General features: G+C 38.1%; 1 protein-coding gene across 1 annotated transcript in view; it reads right to left on the reverse strand.

Annotated features, from left to right (window-relative positions):
- Positions 1-2,143: 2,143 nt before the first annotated feature.
- tom1l2 (target of myb1 like 2 membrane trafficking protein) overlaps positions 2,144-17,042 on the reverse strand; it is a 30,348-nt gene continuing 15,449 nt past the window's right edge. The window contains exons 9-14 of the mRNA XM_055651906.1: positions 15,109-15,238; positions 14,885-14,963; positions 12,293-12,358; positions 9,220-9,276; positions 4,894-4,930; positions 2,144-4,484 (exon numbers count right to left, since the gene is read on the reverse strand). Of these exons, the coding sequence (XP_055507881.1) occupies positions 4,333-4,484; positions 4,894-4,930; positions 9,220-9,276; positions 12,293-12,358; positions 14,885-14,963; positions 15,109-15,238 (521 nt within the window). The 3' untranslated portion in view covers positions 2,144-4,332. The remainder of the gene's footprint in view (positions 4,485-4,893; positions 4,931-9,219; positions 9,277-12,292; positions 12,359-14,884; positions 14,964-15,108; positions 15,239-17,042) is intronic.

Below are 17,042 nucleotides of genomic sequence, written 5' to 3' on the forward strand. Positions count from 1 at the left end.
TTTGCAACCTTCTTAATATTTTCACATTATAAAGATATGAATAAAATTAATCATATGCCCCACCATGTCTCCATTTACTGCAAAAATACATGGTAATAAGGGCCATAACCAGTTTTGTACCATGAAACCCAATCAAAATTACACTGATGTCAACCCATCAGTTTCATCCGAAGATACAGAGACATAGAAACATAGAAACATAGAAATTAGGTGCAGGAGTAGGCCATTCGGCCCTTCGAGCCTGCACCGCCATTTAATATGATGATTTTGTGTTCATGCTGGATATGCATTTCATACGCTTTCACTGTATGATTCATTGGATTTCAAACCGCAACCAGGGGGAATTTCAGGATTCAGCTTCAAAGCAGGATCTTGTATCTGGCAGGAGGCCAGATTGAAATGGCTTTCAACAGGTACTTTAGCTGGAAGCAGGGCTTGAATTGATTGACCTTGTACTGTGTTAGGGTTCCATTGCATGATCATACATCTCAGCAAAAGGTGTTGCCATGTGTAGCAAGGACTGCAGCAGTCAAGATAATATTGATTGAAAGTCCCCTCCCCCCATGAAAGCAGTGTTGGCCTCAATAATACAGAAACATCTGTGCACGAACTAACAGAAAGAATCCATGGTTGTGCTCCACAACTCACTCCCAGCAGTTCCAGTTTATCCTTCATAATGTTTGAGTGAAACCTTTTCCCAACTTTAGGAACTGATTTTCCAGCCAGTACTGCTGTCACAGTAAAGTCGAATACCTATTGCATGCATGCATTGTTGTCACTACTGCATAGTCAGAGGCAGAGGTGCATCAATGCATGCAAAAGCAAGCAAATAAAATTATCAATGGGCACCATGCATGTACTTGTGCCAATTGTATTTCGCAATCAAATATATACTTCAGTCATGTAGATGATAAAAATCTTCCAACACAATGAAATTTCATGCCACAATGTTTCAACCTCCTTCGGATTGTAATCTTATGTAAAAAATGCAAGATAAACACAGATTTATCACACAAATGGATTATTTTGTGTGTGCGGGAGAGAAACCTCAAACTTTTTTTGCTGTTCAAAATATTTTTGCAGTGCCAGGGAAATTTAAAGTGGTCGAAACAAAGAAAAAATCGGGAAAGAAGCACTCATTAAGTCCAGTGGTAACTGGAGAAGGTGAAAAGGTTTCAGGAATATGACCTTGTGAAACTCAGCTTTTCTTTCCAAAGCTCATGGTTGACTTGTTGCTGAGTGTTTTTAGTTTTTGCTGTTTTTTTTAGTTTTAGTAAGTTATTGCTTCTTACCAAATATTTGAGAATTTTTGTGGAAAGTTAATTTTTCATAATATTAAAAATTGAAAACTTGTGTTACATCCAGACATAGCTATTCAATCCTGGCGTACTTCCCTGGTTTTATCTCCCTCAAATCTACTGTTGAGTGTTAAGTCCTAACAATGTCATCCGAACATTGCTCCAGGTAACAACAACTTAATGTTAATGAGCGAGAGGCTAGAATTGGAATATCTGGATAATTTGTCCCCGCTAATCTCTACAATCTTCCAACCTCCCCATGGCTATGCACTTCTCCAACTGTCAACTACCAGCACATTCAGATCCCCCCGTTCCAGGCTCTTTTTCATCGTTGAATATATTTATCAGCTGTCAAGGAAATAAATTTGACAACTTTTTTCCCCAACCCTTCCATCTCATCTCATCCGATGTCTTTTACATTCACAGTTTTGACCAATTTATGATCATCTGCTTAATAACTTTAGCTGGTCAATTGTTGCCAAATGACACACTGGAATGAACTTGCTTTGATCATGACACTACATAGATAAGTTATTTTGTTTAAAAAAAAGTTGAGTTTTAAAGATCCTCACAGTTTGACAGCCTGTGAAGCACATGACAAATCTGGTTATCCACAAAAAATGCTCAAATCACGGTGAACAAACATATTATATTAGTAGTGATTAAAGCTATGGCCTGCTCATTTTTCAGATACGGATGGGATTGGGCAACTGAACAAACACATAAATGCGAAACAAAGAATCAACTACTTTCCAAGTCCCTGCACCACACCACACCTTGCCTAACAGGGGACCTGGATGTTTCTCTCAAGTATCTGTGAAACCTACCCCCCCCCCCCCCCCCCCCCCCCCCACCACCCCAACACCAAGGGCTGTGTGTATTAACATATATTGCACAGATGAATTATTTAACTACACAAACCATATTCTCCTACAGAACTGGAAAAGATCTATGGAGAAAGTGCAGGCAAGAGTTAGAATTGAAAATAGTTCCAAGACTTATTCAATATGAACACACAATAAAAATGTCATGGATTTATCTGAGAATAAATTTACTGTTAGTGCACTGTTCATAATTAAGACTGTTCACTAACTTGCATTTATATATTTTAATGTGGGAAAATACCCAAAGATGCTCAAACAAACACCAAGTCAAAGGACATTAAATGAAATAACATGGTTGATTTTAAGGGGGGGGGGGTCACAAGGGAGGAGTGAAAGTGGATTTCTGAGCTGAGAACTAAGATGATCTAGCTGTAGGCACCTGTCCCTCTTAAAGTGAAGGTCACTGCTACCAACATAGCTGGAAAATAAACATTCCAGTGTTACATTAACTCGTGAATATCTTACTTAGTGAGCTCAACTTGTTCCCACAAATAACGACCAATTATTTGTATTCAGTTCAAAAACATCTCTGCTGAAACAAACGCCAAGTTTGGGAACGAGAAAATTAAATGCAATACTGTGTTTTCTAAGATTTTCAATAGGTCATGTGGAAAAGATTTATTGTTAATTTTTACTTCGATCATAAAAGATAATAATGATATATATCCAAGTTTTCAGCATTACACAATCCCTTTTCTTAGCTACTCTTAATGGTGAAAAAGGTGGATCAAAAAGGCAAGATAAATCTGAGAGAATGTGAAAATGTAAATCTACTGTGGCCACATTTGAAACGACTGTAGTTCTACTAGAGTTCTACTACTCTAACATCACTGTACTTACTACCATGATGGTTACTATGTGGCCAATTCTTTGAAGGCACAAATGTATGCTAAAATATTTAAATAATTTAAATTGAACAAAATTGTGCATAGGTTTGATTCTGGTACCAAAGGGATGAATGCAAATAAATACACAGACATTCCAGCTTTTAAAAGAAGCAAAAAAGAGAGCACCTTGTGGGAAACAGTGAAGAGAAATTTGAAACGTAACTGTGAGGCACTGCAAAAGGGATATACAAAAACAATGCAGCTTTCCTTTTTCTTTCAATAACCTTCTAAAATTGAAAATGCAAATGTTATAATTTCTATATAGACCTCACTTATCATTCAAATCTGAAGCAAGCATGGATATTTACATAGACGTGACTTCAGGAAACAGATGATTTTGCAGTGCCAACATCCTGTAAAAATGGTTATCCCCTCCAAAAGACTGTACATTTGCCACCAGGTTTCCTGCAATATCACATTGACACTGGGTGGTATAAACATTCTGTTGAGATAAAACCAATAGCACTGCCCACAAAGCTGTCACCAGGGTTTAAAGTAAAGGAGACCCTAGCGCGCATACATATGAGAAATTACTATTTACCACTGCATCATACAAAGCACAAGTGGCTACTTGCACAACAGTCAGTATCTTAACAACAGTTTCTTCAGCATTTAATGGTATATTTTCTAGTGCAGTTCTAGCCACAATACATTACTTAGTGTTATACTTTTATATAATTAGTTAAATGCTCTAAGGTATAGATTAGAAAAAAACTGATGTTTTCTAATGTCCCTTATAACATTGACAACTTCTATGATATCTGTTAATCAGTACAAGGTGCTCTGAGCCAACAGTTTTGAACTCTAGTTAGAGGAAATAGTTTACTGAGATAAAAAATTATTTTTTCAAAAAATACTGGTTAAAATGTTAGTGCTTTAAGAACAACTAAACACCACACAGTAATGCCAAAATGGTCTATTTCTTTTCCCACAAATAGCCTTTGGCAAGATACAGTTTAATCAGAAGTATGTCCTTTGGGGTCAAACTATTTGGGTCATGGTACATTTAAACATCTAACTGTATATATGAATAATACTCAATTCTGTGGCAGCATTTACAAATATAGTGATTTGAAAACATACTTTGTCAGATTTTAGCTAACAACCACAGCAACAAAGGCAGTTTTGGGAGGGAGGAGCATTGAAGGAAATGCGCAAAGTAATTCAGTGCATCACCAACTATGTTTTAAGGAACCATAACCACAGCATCTTGCCAAATAACAGATGAACCACACACGTGGTACACTCAAGAAAAACAGTTATTTACAGAGCAAAGAGGGCATCCTTGGATCGGTCCGGCTTCTTCATGCTTGCAGCTTGCACTGCTGAAGGAGCAGAGTTGCTTGAAGGAGACGATGACAGATTTGGGAGTCTCTCTGCTGCTTTTGCTCTTTCTTCCAAAAATTTGTCAAATTCTAAAATGTGAAACACAAAATTTAACAAACTCTTGAAGACTGCTTGCTCCTTTTAGATTGAAGCCACGGAAAAACCTCAGCCCTAAATGAGAACACGTGCAAATAACCTGGTTCCACACTAATGCAACACGAGACACCAGCAAAAGAACAAAGGGTATGGAAGAGTCAACAGTTTACCTCTGTCACTTCAGCATCTCTTCTAAAGCCAACTCACAGTAGGAGAAATTGCATATGGTGCTTCAATCTCTGCCCTGATTATGTCTAACTTTTATCAATTAAATGTATGACAAGAAATCTCAACCTGCTATTTTAAACACACTTTATAAGTTCAGTATAACAAATGCTGATCCACAATATACTGCTTTGGTTTTTTTTTTAAACTGTATTAAAATGCTATGAAGTAACTCACCTTCATTTGTAACCCCTTCTTCCGCATCATCTCCCTTCTGAAATTTAAAACAAAATGTAATTTTAACTTCAGTTCGCTAAAGCTGAAGAATACCCCATGGACATTAACAAAATATGACAAAACTGGAATATTTTGTTCGATTCCTCTGAAAATATGAAACAGTGTTTCACTTTGTGAAATAAATCATGCACAGAATTTCTCCTACAATTTGTATCCTCCTCGATCTACATTGTCACTCTAGACAAAGTGTGACCGGAAGAACATAATGTCACCAACTGTTCAAAATATTTAACACACACACGAAAATCAGTGAAGATATTGTAGCAGAGTTGAGAGCCTGGGGAGAAAGTAATCTTCTGTTGCTGCACTAAACATACACAGTTCATTCTCCTCTCCCCTTCACTGTTTCATTGGAGCCAATGAAACATTAATAAAAATTGCAAGATTTATTATTTTTTTAAAAGGGAGAGTAAATACTGATTTTGAAAAAGTGATGGCGGCTCCTGCTATTTTGTCCATCAACAATTCACTTTGTAATCCATTTCTGCATAATCCCCACTCAGTCAGAATACAGGAATAGTCTACTCATACCGAGGTGATGTTAGGAATGAAGCCTGCATGATCAAAGCAATGAAAAGATGCTTCAGACACCAAGTCAACTATTTTGTTTAAAGCAACCTACGTTGCTGCATCTTATATATATTTTTTGTAAAGTCTGACCATGTCTCGTTCCAACTGACCCTCTGTTGCTTCAGGACTGAATATTGCTCGTTTATTTGAGCTATGATACAGCTATGAAGCAGCCATGATTTTTGAATGTCAACCACACTTGATAACAAAGTTCATTTTCTAGATTTCTCATAACATTGCAAAGCCACCACATCAAAAATCAAGATCAGTTTACAGAAATTTCCCCAGCTGGAGTTTAAGTTCAACAATCTATAGAATGATTAGACATGTCACTCTGTGAACATTATGTGCAATGGGAGAAGGAATTGGTTTATATTTGGATCTCAGTTTAAACAGTGCAGTAATATTCAGCACAATTTGCCAAGCATGATGATTTATGACATGGTGATTACTCAAATGTAGGAGGGTATAGAGCAACATAATGATACACGAGTGACGCATATTAAAAAAAAACAAGGTAAAAACAATAGAGTAGCCAAGAAATAAGACAAATTAATTAATCAAGAATATTGGGAATGAGATGCATGCAAGTTATTCCACAGCATCATGGCAAGTAGCACATCTGGTTAAAGCACTACTTTTATTTTTTTTTAAATACAAGGATGAGGGACAGAGACAGTTCAAAGAGAACAGAATCAATATAAAAATAGTTAATCAGCTTGAACTCCTGTTTTTAGTTCAGCCATTACTTATGTACTTCTAATTTATGATTATTTGCGATGTTGTCCTACTTAGCTCCCTGAAAATCCTTTCCATGCCATATACATTCTGTGGGTAAGAAAGCAGATAGAATCAAATGGCGTGCAAACAGGCCCTTCAGCTAACCTTCAGCCCACACTTGATCCATGCCAATCAAGTTGGCACACTGTGCTTGTCTCATTTACTTGCATCTGGCCCATAGCCCACTAAACCCTTCCCAACCATATATCTGTCCATATGTCTTTTAAAAGCCACTTGTATAGCTTGCTCTGGCAGCTCATTCCAGATAAGGACTTCCATACGAGTGAAAAAGTTGCCCTCGAGGTCCCTCCTATATCTCTACTCAAGGCCTATAACATAGTTTTTAATCTTCTATCCTGGAATACAGACTGTGAGCATGCACGTTATCTACGCCTCTCATTATCTTGTACACCTCAATAAGGCCACCCCTCAGCCTCCTACGCTTCAAAAAAAAGTCCCAGACTATCCAACCTCTCCCTATATCTCAAGTCCACAAGCCCAGGTGACTCTTCTACACCCTTTCCAACCCAATGACATCCCATAGCCGGGTGACCAGAACGGCACACACTACTCCAAATGTAGTCTCATCAAAGATGTCCTAACCTTTGCACTCATTACCCTTCCAAATGAAGAAAAGCATGCCTTCTTCACCACACTCCCCACCTGACTCCATTTTCTAACCTTACTGTGTAAATCTCGCCTTGGTTTGACATATCAAAATTTGCAGTGCATTCAGAAAGTGTGTAGACCCCTTCACTTTTTCCACATTTTGTTACGTTACAGCCTTATTTTAAAATTGATTAAATTATTATTTTTTTAAATCATCAATCTACACACAATACCCCAGAATGAAGAAGCGAAAACGGGTTTAGAAATGTTCACAAAGTAATTAAAAAGAAATAACTGAAATATCACATTTACAAAAGTATTCAGATCCTTTGCTATGACACTCAAAATTGAGCTTAGGTTTATCCCGTTTCCATTGATTATCCTGGAGATGTTTCTACAACTTGATTGGAGTCCACCTGTCTATATAAGGTTCCATAGTTGACAGCGCATGTCAGAACAAAAACCAAGCCATGAAGACGAAAGAATTGTCCGTAGACCTCCGAAACAGGATTGTGTCGAGACACAGATCTTGGGAAGGATATAAAACAATTTGCAGCATTACAGGTCCCGAAGAGCACAATGACCTCCGTTATTTGGAAATGGAAGAACTTTGGAACCACCAGGACAACAGAAGCAAGATTCTCTGGTCTGATGAAACCAAGATTTAACTCTTTGGCCTGAATGCCAAGTGTCACGTCTGGAGAAATAAATTAATGATGGATCTTTGGCCTAAACATTATGGAGGGTACTGTATATACCTATTGATCTCTTTGTTATGCGATTGAAGAATTATGTGTAAAATACTGGTTCTCATGCATAAGATATTTAATGTTTCCGTCTGAAGAAGGGTCTCGACCTGAAACATCACCTATTCCTTCGCTTCATAGATGCTGCCTCAACTGCTGAGGTTCTCCAACATTTTTATCTACCTTCGATTTTTCCAGCATCTACAGTTCCTTCTTAAACATAATGTTTTGTTCTGTTCTCTTCTGATTTAGAAAGCGATTTGACCTGTCAAGTTTACACAGGCTGACAGAACAATCCCACTTCCCGACTTATTTTTGGGTAATCTAGATCAACTCAGCTATTATTCTTTTTGGGAGAAAGGAGGATGCACCAGCACAAATACAAGTTACATGAGCTGTCTTTGTGACCCTTTGGTTTGCCAGGGCTATGATACTTTTTAAGAATTCACTTATTTTAAGGAGATAGCAAGAGCCTGCAGATGCTGGAATCAGGGGCAGTCTTGATGCAGGGTCTCAACCCGAAATGTGACAATTCCTTCCACCACATAAATGCTGTTCGACCTACTGAGTTTCTCAAGCTGTTTGTTTTTTGTTCTACTTCTCCTATTTCCTTACTGTTTAGCTTTTTCCTAGTATTAAGAGCTCCTCAATTCCTCACAAAAATGTAATAGTTCATATCTCACTTTAAACAAGAATATCAATTGTTATTTAACTATGAAGTACATCCAAACGATATCTTATTTTCAATGAACTACTTACCATATGTACATAATCCCAGAGTCCATGGATAGGTCAAGAACAGAAATAATCTGATCCTTAATTTCTTAGATGTTAAAACCATTTTCAGCCTCTTGCCCATCACCCCTAAAAGCTGACATCACAATTAATTTCCCAATTATTGTTTGATGAGCTTCTATAGGCATGATGCATGGATTAAATCTGTACGATAGCTTCAACTTTTGTTTTTTTTTTAAGAAGCAAACATATTGTTGAAGTACCTTGCACAGACAGCTCCATGCACTAGAACTACAGTATACAGCACCTTTGTAAACCTTGAAAATATTTAAACGTCACTCTTCTCTTTGACTGATCGTAAAATGTGATTATTGAGTGGTGGTGATTTAATTAAATCTTGCAACAGACAGCTATGGGAACATAAAGTTTCAACAGTGGAAAATATTTTCAAATTTCAAACTCTGTGGGTGAACTGAATCATACATCTTTCCTCATCTCACATCAAGGTTATGTTTTTTTTCAAAAAAGGTCTCACAAAACTTATGTAAATGCATATGCATGGGAATAGATTTCACTTATCCCTACAAAATTTTAGACATTTTCCAACAGCACAACACAGAGTAGGATGCCATTCGCATTGTTAGGACAATGTAAAACACAATCTAGTAATGTTTTTGTTATTTTTTAAATAAAATAGTAAGTATAGTTTTACTAGAAGCTCCCCAGTCACTCCTGATGCAAATAGTATGAGGGTAGAGGAAATATTTAAAAAAGCAATGGGAAAAGTTAAATCCAAAACAAACATAAAATAGCAATAGGCCCTCACCATATCAGTGCCGAGCCATTCTTCAACGTCTTCCATGAGTGACTGTGAAACAGGAATCTACACAGCGATAGGAGAACCAAACCAGACAACCAAAGTATAACAGAAAATAAAACAAAACTTGTAATAAAAATGTAAAAATTCTAAATTTACAAAAAATATTGCAGAAAAATATAAACAAAGAAATAACAGGATCATATTTTAAAAACTACCAAGCCGATGTATAAAATTTAATGTATATGAAGCACCTGATGGCTTTTTTTGGTCAAGGTACCAAGAGAACTCAATGGCTCAATGATACTTTACTCTAATTCATTGGAGAAAGTTTTACAGATGACCAGCTTTTTCTTTAACGTTTCCTCTTCAGAAAAGGGAATGAATATATTTGTATTTGCTATATTGCTACCCTCAGGATAAATGTTAGCTTTCTGCTTGAATAAGAGTTTAATTATAATCCATGGGTATTTAGCTGTGCAGAGAATCATAGAGTCCTTTGCTTTCTTAGTAATGTGCCTTGTAAAGTTTGTGGCATTGTCCTCCGAGTTAGTGGGTAGTTTTATAGTTCTAGGGCATTGCATTAGTCGTGTATGGAAATTACCTACTTTCACAGAAGAGATGGATGGTGCATCATCTGGTTATAGGCAGAGTGAGTGCTACAAGCTAGAGTTTCAAACATAAACTGGACAGATTCCACCACTGTATAGGAGAGGTTACCTCAAAACGGCAGCCAATATCATCAATGACCCACACCATCCTGGCCATGCTATCATTTCGCCACTACCATCGGGAGGAAGGTGCAGGAGCTTGAACACCCGTGACCACCAGGTTCACGAATAGCTTTTTCCCAGCAATCATCCGGCTCTTGAACACTACACAATTATAGCCTCAACAATTATGAACACTGTGTCTAGGGTTGTACCAAGACTTCTGTTTTCACATTATTATGTTTACTTAGTACTACTCTTATTAATTTATTGATTAAAAAAATGTTATATATTATTTGTGCATGTCGCATTTTCAGGCCTGTTAAGCAGCTGCAAGTAAGAATTTCATTCTGGAGAAACTCAGAAATTCATTGACAATTAAACTTTCTTGACTTGACTTGGAATTGTGAAATCCCAACTTCTATTCTCCAGAGCAAGTTTCAAATGTCAGAACACATTTGGAACTTCAAAGTATTTTCTGACGGAAAGGGGATAATTATAAGGTATTGGCGTGATACGTAATCATTAAGGACTTCAAAGTTGTAACATCTTCATTTATTACTGTTGCTGACTGAATGGACAGAGTAGAAATCTGTTCTGAGTTTTTGGGAATGTGGGGTGTTTTCTGCCATTGCTGGTCTGCTGAATGCTGAAGAGTATTCTGCAAGGCTTTCTAGAGCAATTCAATATTATGAACTCCAACACAGAAATGCATCTCCAGAGCGATCTTCCACATACTTATACAGGTTGCATTCACACAGTTCTCCATTATTCTTTAAAAAAAATTATTAACATTACATCCTACCCGTATAATACATACCCATACAATGGAACCATCCCACCAACAACTAGAGAGCAGTCCTGAGGTGCTATCAACCTCATCAGAGACCCTCAGACTATCTTTGATCAGACTTTACCTTGCACTAAAAGTTATTCCCTTGATCAAGTATCTGTACACTGGGGATGGCTTAATTGTAATCATGTATTGTCTTTCCGCTGACTGGTTAGCACGTAACAAACGCTTTTCACTGCACCTTGGTACATGTGACAATAAGCAAAACTAAAGTCTGGCAAAGTTTGTGTTAGTCAGCTTTCATCCTCCCCAAAACAACACCAATACAGGATGCATAATTACCACATTGGGTCAGGTTTAGAATGTAAAGCAGCTATATTTATATTAGCAGTCAGTAATTAGATTTGGGTCAACATCAAGTTAATTGCAAGGATGCTTGCACAAAGGAAGTGCAAAGACTGCTTGAGTAGAAAAGCAGATATGAAACAGATCTTTTGGGAAGAAAACCAAGATAAATGTTAAATTACACTGCTGAATTGCAATGAACACAACATCTTTGAACAAATAACAGGGAGGAGCAAGGAGGAAAAAAAATTCTGGATCGTGTTCATACAATATAGAATCTATAGAGAAAAACTGTAAAAACAGAATTGCAATAAGAAACAGGAAGTTATTTTTTTTGGTCAAATTATTGTAAAACTACAATGTAAAATAGTTAATCAAATTATTTGCCTCTGAGGATGTGGACAATTAGTATTTATTAAATGTTAATCTTAATATGATAAAAGGAACCTTTTCAATTACATTCCAAAACTGCACTGTAAGTGACCTATTGACAGTCTAAATCTGATGACAACTGCTGTAATACTTATAAAAAAATATGGCGAGCACAAATTAAATATGATTCCTTTCCGTTACCCATCTCCACGTCCCTAATATCATAGGATAATCTGACTTTACAAATTTACACAAATAGGATAGGATATTGGTTGTGCAAACTGGTCCTTATTGACATCGATGGAAAACACACTGCTTTCTGCAATATGAGCATTAAATTAATTCCCAAAGACCAAAATGACACTGATGCAATCAGTGGAAAGATTTATCAGGCAAAATGCAGTTGGGGTATGGTGAAGTGGTGATTGTGCTATCCTTAAACTGGTTAAATCGTGACACCAAGTGCCAACTAAAAGTGAATGGGACTGATTGGAGTGCTCCAAGACCTGGCATAAACACAAAAGGCTAAATGGGCTCCACCCAAACCATTTTAAAATATGTTTAAAATATAAAAATACAAATCAATAAAATGCAAAACAAACTTGCATTCATTGGTATACGTACAGGAGGCAATTCACCTACTTTCCCTCTCTACACCAATGCATCTTCAATATAATCTGCAGAAAGGCAGTTGCAAACTGGTGGAAAACAAAATTAGATCTATGGAAGTTACATTGCAAGGATGTACGTCTAAACTCTGCCCACCTTGGTCTTTTACTGTGCAGTATTGGATCAGAAAGATTGCGATTAATGGAGAGAGCTGTTTAGCATTGTGCAGCAAATCAATGTGGTGAAAGCTCACCAGTCCTTGTGTCATGAGCCACTTGTCTATAGGCTCGATGGCTGGATTGTCAACTCTAACGTTCAGCTGCATCAGTTACAGAATATTCCCAAAGGCCCAGCAGTAACAAAAATCAGAACAAAGCCAAGAAAAGAAAAGATGAATTAAAGGGAAATCCACATGAGATTACTGTATTTTTAAATACACCTTTGCTGCATTACTACTAAAGTTCTTTTGAATGAATTACAATGCTTAATAATAATACAAGTTAACTCCAAAGTAATAAAAAGTGGTCACACATAGATCACAAAAGAAGTTTGTTTTCGATTGATTCAAGCTTAATGTAATAATAATAATAATCATTCCCATCAATTTGTAACATATTCCCTGTAGGAAAGATGGTTTACTGAGTGGGATAATCAACAGATTACATGGACATGCAGAACAATGAACTGGTTTGAAAATAGATGCATGGAAGCTTCTAAAATCCATTAGAAAATTGATGCACATTTGGATATTTGAAAAGGAAATGATTTCATTCAATGTGCAGCGATTTTTAACATTATTTTATATGCAGCAGAATAATAGAAATGATTAACAGCTCAATTTGTATGCATTGGAATGGAGCTCAATTTGTATTTTTTTCTCTATAATACATCCATAATCCTGTTCTGCGCATAAATTATTATGGCTAGAGGCAAAAAGGAGACAAAAGGGTTTAGGAAAAGGAGTGAAATATTTAGCCAGAGGAAGGGATAGAGAGGGAAGGTGGAATAGGATAGTGGGAGAAATAGGTATATATCGCCCGCTGATCCGCTCCACTCTATGATCTTTGCTCTCGACCTGGTCCCCTCACTGTTCAGACGGAGAGCACTGCCAGAGGTGAACAGGCAGCAGAAGGCGCTGAGGTCCTGGCAGCCGCTCGCAACCTCCCGAGCTACTTCCCACCCCGGCCACAATGCGGTGGCTCAGCACCCAGATCACCGCGGCAAGTGAGTGGTTACTAGCAAGATCCCTGACCCCCTCCTTCTCAACGCTCCTGCCCTTCCTGCAACTTTACCCCTGGCCAGAGTCCCCACATGCTGTGAAAGGAACTCTCCCCCCAATTTCTCCCTTGAACTAGTATTGTCATTCAATAAGATCACAACTGATTCAACTTGTCCCGGAGTGCTCCCGTTTTTCCCACCATCTTTCCACCTGCCGTCACCCTCCACCCATTCAGTAATTCAAAATGAAGGAGATTTGGAGCCTTGGGCAAATTGAATTGTTACTTTCTTTATTTTTATTTTTTATTTTCACGGATAGAACAATCTGCGCATGCTCGGTTTAAGTTTTTTTTTTAAAGCCGACTGACTGCCTACCCCGAGTAATTACTCACGGCACCTGCCTGAGAGGGTAAAGGTGGAAGGTTGCTTCTCAGACTGGATGCCTGTGACTAGTGGTGTGTCTCAGGGTTCGGTGCTGGGCCCATTATCGTTTGTCATCTACATAAATGGTTTGGATGAGAATTATACGGGGCAAGATTAGCAAGTTTTTTAATGATATAAAAGTTAGTGGTTTTGCAGATAGTGAAGACGATTGTGAACGATTGCAGAAGGACCTGGATCGTTTGGCCAGGTGGGCGGAGGAATGGTTGATGGAATTTAATACAGAGAAGTGTGAGGTTTTGCATTTTGAGACGTCGAACAAGGGGAGGACCCACACAGTAAATGGTAGGCCTCTGGGTAATGTTGTAGAGTAGAGGGATCTAGGAGTACAGGTGCATGGTTCCTTGAAGGTCGAGTCACAGGTAGATAAGGTGGTCAAAAAGGCTTTTGGCACTTTGCCCTTCATCAGTCAGAGTATTGTGTATAGAATTTGGGAGGTCATGTTGCAGTTTTATAAGATGTTGGTGAGACCGCATTTAGAATATTGTGTTCAGTTCTGGGCACCATGTTTTAGGAAAGATATTGTCAAGCTTTAAAAGTTTCAGAAAAGATTTACGAGGATTGTTGCCAGGACTAGGGGGTGTGAGCTACAGGGAGAGGTTGAGTAGGCTGGGTCTCTATTCCATGGAGCGCAGGAAGATGAGGAGAAATCTTATAGAGGTATACAAAATCATGAGAGGAATAGATCGGGTAGATGCACAGAGTCTTTTGCCCATAGGGGAATAGAGGACCGGAGGACATTGGTTCAAGGTGAAGGGGAAAAGATGTAATAGGAATCAGATGGGTAATCTTTTCACACAAAGGGTGGTGGGTGGATGGAAGCTGCCAGAGGAGGTAGTTGAGGCTGGGACTATCCCATCGTTTAAGAAACAGTTAAGACAGGTACATGGATAGGACAAGTTTGGAGGGATATGGACCAAGTGCAGGCAAATGGGACTAGTGTAGCTGGTACATTGTTGGCCTGTGTTGGTGAGTTGGACCGAAGGGCCCGTTTCCACACTGTATCACTCTATGACTCTAAATGCACAGTGTATTATAAGATTCCAAAAAGTTCCTTTAAAAAAAATCTAGTGCCTTCAATTAAAAATGTCAACTACATTTGTCACAACTGAACTACTTTATCTGGCTTTGCCACTGTGATTAAACATATTTTACTTCAGCAGTAGTTTTAAAACGAAGTTCTTACCTCTTCTGTCTTATTATTTTCCCGAGCGTCAAGGGCAGTTGCCAATCCTCCAACTGACTGCGAGTCTGTGTTTATTACACTACAAGCAAGAGATACATTTCAGACATACAAAGTACATTTGGCAGTCAGTGGAATAGCAAGTTACAATACAAAATCTGTACTGCTAGTACTGCACATATTCAGAGAAATACCTCAAAATGTAGAGATACCAGCAAGGGACTTACTTTTGATGCTGATCGGTTAGGGAACCGCTTCTGGTTTGTGCAAACATTTCAAAATTAGCAGAATCATGAGTGTCCGGATGGCAATTGGGCAAAGAGCTCAAGGTTCCACTTACACTATCTGTACCCAGGTCTGGAAGAAAAATTCCAGGGGCAGTTATACCAACAGCAGAGAGAACTAACATACAAATTTGATTGCATTTGGTTATAAGCTATTAAATAGACTTTTTCAAAAATGTAGCTTCAGAATTATACTCGAGTAAAATACTTCAGGCTTACATTCATTTCTATTTCAGCCACTTGTTTTTCTTGGGTTTTTTTAAAAGCTAAGTCCCTTTGTGGGAAAGTGACTGTAACACTTTCACCTTGGGCCCAGAAGGTTGTGAGTTCACTTCCTAGTCCACAGCATTGAATGGAATATTGGAGCAAATAAATGAGTGCAGGTGCGAGTAAACTCGTACCCAATCTCCTTTCTCAGGTTGGTGTAAAAGGTGTCACACCGCTGTTTTGAGAAGCAGCAGTCAGTTTCCTTTGGTGTTCCGGCCAATATTTGCCCCTGAACCTCGTCAATACAAATTCTCTTTTCCTTACATTCCATTTGCACCATACTGGGGTGTAAAAATTTGCTTTAGTATCCCTTATGTTATAGACTGTACTTCCCAAGTTACAATGTTATGGCATTGATAAAGACACTAAATAAAACAATCTTAATTTCCTAGATGTTCATTATTCATTGATATGCATTCACGTAATAACAATACGTTTACAATGTGCCTCTATATGGGGACAAGAAGAGATTGCTTTATAATTCTCACCAATACCCAGAAGTAAAAATATGGTCTTAACAAATTATTAAACTTAATAAGGCTTAGTGAACAGTATTTGTCATGATGGTTGATTCTACTGAGGTTCACACAGGGATCCAATCTCTGGCTTCCCCAATTCCCTAAGCTGCCCCAAAACAATGAGCTTACAACCCAGCGGTATGAAGGTTGATTAATTAAATTTAAAGTAACCCTTGCATTCCCTCCCTCCTTCTACTCATCCTCCTAGTTCCAATGTTCGCATCCTTGTATCCCTCTTGTTAGCACATTTTCAACAGCCAACAATGGGCCATTATGAGTTCCACCCTTCCCGAGGTCATCGGTTGCCGGCTGATTTGTTCTGGCCTTTTCTTGCCTCCAGTCCCCACCCCCACCTCAATCTTTCAGTCTGAAGAAGGGTTCGACCTGAAACATCACCTATTCCTTTTCACCAGAGATGCTGCCTGCCCCGCTGAGCTGCTGCAGCATTTTGTGTTCATCTTCAACATAGTATTGGAATTGGTTGAAATAATCATGAGACCGAGATAAGGATTAATAGTTTAACTTATTCGCATCTTTGAAAAAAAGACTTTACATTCCAAACAGGATGGCTTTAAAGAACCTCTCCTGCTATGTAATGTGGTTGCACAAAGAAATGCTTGATGGTAATGATCGCCATGTGATTAAAGTGTAACGTCAGAGTTGGTGTTTGAAACAGAGATATGGGGTTTCTATGGAAAGAAGTCCCTCGATAAAACATGGCCAGCAAGTAATTGAACAAAAATAACTTGAGCAAATAACTATAAATGTTTCCACTTTTACTCAATCATCACAGATGCATCATAATCTCTTACTTATATAATTGAAAGTATGATAAGGTAGAAGGAATAGTTATAATGCATAACAACGCATAGGAACTCAGTAAAAACATAAATAGCCTGATTTGAGTTTACAGAATCTGCAGTCACCAATAATGTTACAATAGAGAGAGTTACAATGTTACCCTCCAGAGAGTCATAGAGTGATACAGTGTGGAAACGGGCCCTTCGGTCCAACTCGCCCACACAAGTCAACAATGTCCCAGCTGCACTAGTCCCACTTGCCTGTACTTGACCATACCCCTCCAAACCTGTC

The sequence above is a fragment of the Leucoraja erinacea genome, chromosome 20 (assembly GCF_028641065.1).
Source record: "Leucoraja erinacea ecotype New England chromosome 20, Leri_hhj_1, whole genome shotgun sequence".
In the NCBI taxonomy this organism is placed as follows: Eukaryota; Metazoa; Chordata; class Chondrichthyes; order Rajiformes; family Rajidae; genus Leucoraja; species Leucoraja erinaceus.